General features: G+C 50.9%; 1 protein-coding gene and 1 pseudogene across 1 annotated transcript; both read right to left on the bottom strand.

Annotated features, from left to right (window-relative positions):
* Positions 1-221: 221 nt before the first annotated feature.
* LOC136476149 (MOB kinase activator-like 1A) lies at positions 222-1,066 on the bottom strand (annotated as a pseudogene).
* Positions 1,067-1,873: 807 nt separating this feature from the next.
* On the bottom strand, positions 1,874-4,330 carry LOC136476147 (heavy metal-associated isoprenylated plant protein 33-like). The gene is made up of 3 exons (XM_066473866.1): positions 4,130-4,330; positions 3,832-3,907; positions 1,874-3,720 (listed from the first exon to the last, which is right to left on the bottom strand). Exons 1-3 carry the CDS (start codon positions 4,157-4,159, stop codon positions 2,336-2,338), a joined length of 1,491 nt encoding a protein of 496 aa, XP_066329963.1. The 5' UTR covers positions 4,160-4,330; the 3' UTR covers positions 1,874-2,335.
* Between the last annotated feature and the right edge of the window lie 302 nt (positions 4,331-4,632).

Here is a 4,632-nt window from a genome sequence, read left to right as displayed (position 1 = left end):
CTAACACGTCCATCTGGTGCCCCATGTAGCTTGACCAGAACGACCTCTAATACGAGTACGGAGGGAGTACAGGTACACGCACATATAGCATTAGCAATGTCACACATCCTTTTATGTCTAATAACTGGAACAATAAGCTCTATGCAGTGAAGTACTGTCTCAAACAGTTTCACAGCCATCAGCATTGAGAGCTCTGTATCCATGTTTAGTACGGCGTATTCTCAGTAAGGAACGATGATGGACTCGATGAGCTCCTGGAGTGGAGTCAGCTCTTTTTGTCAATCAGGCCAAACTCATTTGTAAACAGAATGAAGTGCTTGAAACAGGTATTGAGATGGTCCTCCTCTTTAAGGCTAACAATCGTCTGGAAATGAGAATGGTAGATGTGGGCATATACACAAAACAAGCACTTGAATATTGTCTCCGCTACTTCCTTGAAGTTTGGCGGGAATGGTGTGCCAAGTTTTTGAGGAAATATGATGGATTCATCATCAAGCTGGCCTTCAATCCAATCCATCAGATACTCCACATATCTGTACACCATCAGCCCATCTGTACTCATACTTTGGGCCATCTGTCATTGTCGGGCGGCTCTCAGGCGTGCAGAATTCCGTGAGTATTCACAGCAAGCCATTCATTGATATCCTCTCCAGGAGGCAACCTCACAGCTAGGGATAAAACGGATTGGATACGATATCACTAATATTATATTTGTTTTTATATTTCTGGTCGGATTCAGATTCGAATACGGATAGTGTCAGTCATGCCGAATAGGATACGATTAGATATCGACATCATAAACATGTGATTTGAGTATTTGGATACGGTATCGGATGTTGAATATTCGGACTCGGATACAAATAGATCTAAACCCCTATAAACAGATTCGGACTCAAATACGATCAGAAAATATCAGTACCATTTTCATCCCAACTCACAGCTTCCCAGGTTTCCACTGCCGAGAGTGGCATCTATGTGCTTTCGGAGGCGCTCCCTTGCTGCCTGATGGAGCGCTCTTCTTGGGGCGGAATGTCTTCTGGTTCCGTCCAAGCCCAAAGAGACTCATCCCTCCTCGCCAGATCTTTGTTAATCACAGGAGCTGAGTTTATTAGGCAATTTTGTGTCTTATAATGGCCAAACAAAATTTGTTAACAATATTATATTGAAGGGGGACACTAGCTTTGATTCTAGCCAATACTGTTTGGCAGAGCTACACGTACCTCCATATAAAAAAAACAGCTCTACTCTTAGTTTTTCCGGCCAAACGGTCTAACTCCGTGAACTCAATCCACAAGGGTGCTCTAAAAACGCTGATTTTGAAACTCCTCGTGGAGTCGATGGAAATTACCCACCAATACCACGCTGGGAGCATTGATCTAGCATAGATCCACGCTGGAGTTGCTCTCTGTTTTCTCAAAGCTAGAGCTCTCAAACAAGCCTTTAGTTAATTTTGGTGTGCCGATTTTTAGTAACAAAGTAACACAATTCTATGTATTCAATGGATGATTTTTAAATGTCAACTATTTTTTGTTTGTTTGAGTTAAATTTTTGTGGATTGATGCCTCTTTCGTGAAGATTGAAGCTAGAAGTTTTCCATTATCTAAAAAATAAACCCAACAATCAACTTACTTCAATAAAAAGATAATAACACAACTACACAAGATTGCTTCTGTCAACACTAGCCGCGTGCAATTCAAGTTAAAAGCAAAAAAAGCAAGCTCAGGACTTCATGAGATCAACAAACGAACATACATACATCATTAAGCGTTCAGCGATAGCCTTCGGAAACCAGATGAAATACCAGCACTGCAATGTATATGGTAGGTATCCAACTTGCACAACTGCGTGCTCCACAAATTAGCTGACTCTGATAAACATAACTTACCATTATATATATAGTTAGAAGAGAGAACATATGCACACACTGATTTACTGAGATTGACAACATTGTTCTACCATCAGTCCACCTTTATGAAGCCAGAAGGGACGAAGCCACAAGCGAACCACCCCTATTGGGTGGGTGGCTATGAAGGCCCCATCATCCTCTTCTTCTCTTATGATGATGAAAACTATTCATAATTACTATACCTAACTTCGCATTCAAGGAAGTTCCTTTTTTGAAAGAAAGGCGAAAATGAGAAAAGATAGATAGTTGATAGATTCTAGCTAGGACTATCATCCCCAAGTATACTGATTGACGATTGATTGATTCACGGTGTTTCAACCATGGGGATGTCCATCGGTGATCAGCAGTGGCCATTGAGCTCCTTGAGATGGTTTCACTTGGAACAGGGCAGCCAGAGGGAGCAACCGGCCGGCACCATCCCCATGCTGATCACATCAGTGAGCAGCTGTTGGGGTTCTCGTCGCTGAAGATGTTGTAATTGTCGGCATGCGAGTGCGGGGGCATTGGGTACCCCATCGGGTAATGCATCGGTGGCCGGCCATAGCCGTAGCCCATCGCCGGGTAACCTGCTCCGCCGTTCCCATGCTGCAGCATCATCTGCTGCTGCTGTTGCTGCTGCTGCATCAGGGCCATGTACTGCTGCTGCTGTTGGTGCTGCTGCTGCTGCATCAGGGCCATGTACTGCTGCTGCGCCATAGGGTTCCCGGCTGCCGCGGCGGCCTGAAGCATCTCAGCCCCAGAATGCATGCCGCCAGCACCGCCGCCGTTGCCACTTCCCTGGTAGAACCCCAGGCCCGGCATGCCACCGCCGCCGCCGCCCTGCTCCATGATACCACCCATGTGCGGGTGGCCCTTCGGCATGCCCATAGGTCCGCCGCCCATCTGGGCGGTGCCGGGGAAGCCGGCACCGGCACCACCCAGCATGTTAGGCCTCATCATACCCTGCTGAGGCAGCATGCCGCCCATCGGGCCACCGACACCGACGCCGCCGCCCTTGTTCCCCAGGCCCAGGTGGCTCCCGCCGCCCGGGGCGCCGCCTCCCTTCGCATTGGGCGGCTGCCCACCGACGTGGTTGTTTCCCTTGATCTGCATCGGGATCTCGTTCCCGCCGCCTCCACCACCCTTCTTGCCACCACCGCCCTTCTTGTCGCCCCCGCCGGCCGGCGGCGGCATAGCCATGGGCTTCATCATCATCTTGGGGTCGTCGTAGACATCGTCGTCGAAGCCGTCGTCGTCGTAGTCGTCCTCGTCATCGAAGTCGTCGTCGTCGAACTCATCGTCGAACTCGCTGCCCTCGTCGTCGAAGTTGTCCTCGGGGAGGGCGAACTTGACGGACTTGGGGTCCTTCAACGGCGCCGCCGCGGGGAACGCCGGCATATTGCCACCCAAGAGGTGCGGCGGGAGCTTCAGCCCCTTCATCTGCAGCTGCTGCTGCAGCTGCTGGAGCTGCTGTGGCGTCGGCTGCGGCATCACCATCTTCGCATCCTTGCCCCCGCCACCACCTCCGCCGCCAGCACCCTTGTGACCGCCGCCACCCGCACCGCCCTTCTGGGCCTTGCCGCCGCCGGCGTCCTTGGAATGACCCTTGCCACCGCCAGCGTCCTTGGAATGGCCCTTGCCGCCGGCGTCCTTGGGCTGGCCCTTGCCCCTGCCGCCGCCGCCATGGTGGGCGTTCTGAGGGACGCCGGGCTTGGAACCCCACAGCTGGGCCGGCTTGCCGGCCTTGTTGAGCTTCCTGATGATGGTGTCCGGATCCAGCAAGCCGGACACCGTCACCTTCCCCTGTTCCGCGTCGATGCTGCTCTGGTAGACACCTACAGTACAGATCAATTTCGTCAGGTTTCCGTCAACAAAAATGCAGAGCAAACGTTGACAAAGAAAAAACAGGCAATTTGCTGTTGCAAAAGATGAGTTCTTTCTTGTACCGTCGATCTTGTGGAGGGTCTTCTTGACCTTCTTCTCGCACCCATCACAGTGTATGTTGACTCTCAGCATCAGAGTCTGAAACGAGGAAGGAAAACGTCACGAAAAAAACAACAGAACAGAGGGGTTTCAAGAGACAACAAGAAACACGGTAGGACTGCAGCCAGGAGGCGTGGAAAGGTAACACATGCTGCAAACACAAGCAAAGCTGCCTCCGCCTGCCCTGGAGAGAAAATGGCAGCAAGAAAACAAGACAAGAAAAACGGTGGAGTTGAGAAGAGGCCAGCAAAGCTCACACACCTGCACCTTGAGGACATCCTCCTTGCTCATCCTGGAACTGGAACTGGAACAGCACCTCTACTAGCAGAATGCTTCTACACCAAAGGCACAATAGGATTCAGATCTGGTGCCCGAGCTCTCAAATCAGTCAGAGGGGAACGAGGAGGGAGCAGATATGAAACATTTCTTTTCTCAGGAAGAGAGTAGGGAGGGAGGTGTAGGCGCTTAATGGGGGTTGGAGGCCGCAATAATATCTGACTTCCAAGGCACTAACACAGTTGCAGTGACTGTGCTGTGTGTGAGTGAGCCTGCTCTGTGCTGTGCTGCTCAAGAGGGAAGTGCTGAGGGAGAGGGAGAGGGCGGTGTTACAGCGAACAGCGGCATGGCATGGGCTCGCAGCGAAAAAAAAAACGGTTCGCTTCGTCGCAGTAATAATTCATGATCGTCGTTTTAGCCTAGCCGAAGAGGCTGAATTTTCGCTGTAAGGGGCCACCCTATTCGCTGTGAGGGGCCACCCTAGGCAG

Source organism: Miscanthus floridulus, chromosome 8 (genome assembly GCF_019320115.1).
Source record: "Miscanthus floridulus cultivar M001 chromosome 8, ASM1932011v1, whole genome shotgun sequence".
NCBI classification, from domain to species: Eukaryota; Viridiplantae; Streptophyta; class Magnoliopsida; order Poales; family Poaceae; genus Miscanthus; species Miscanthus floridulus.
The sequence above is the reverse complement of the archived record's forward strand: the minus strand, read 5'-3'. Positions and strand labels throughout refer to the sequence as shown.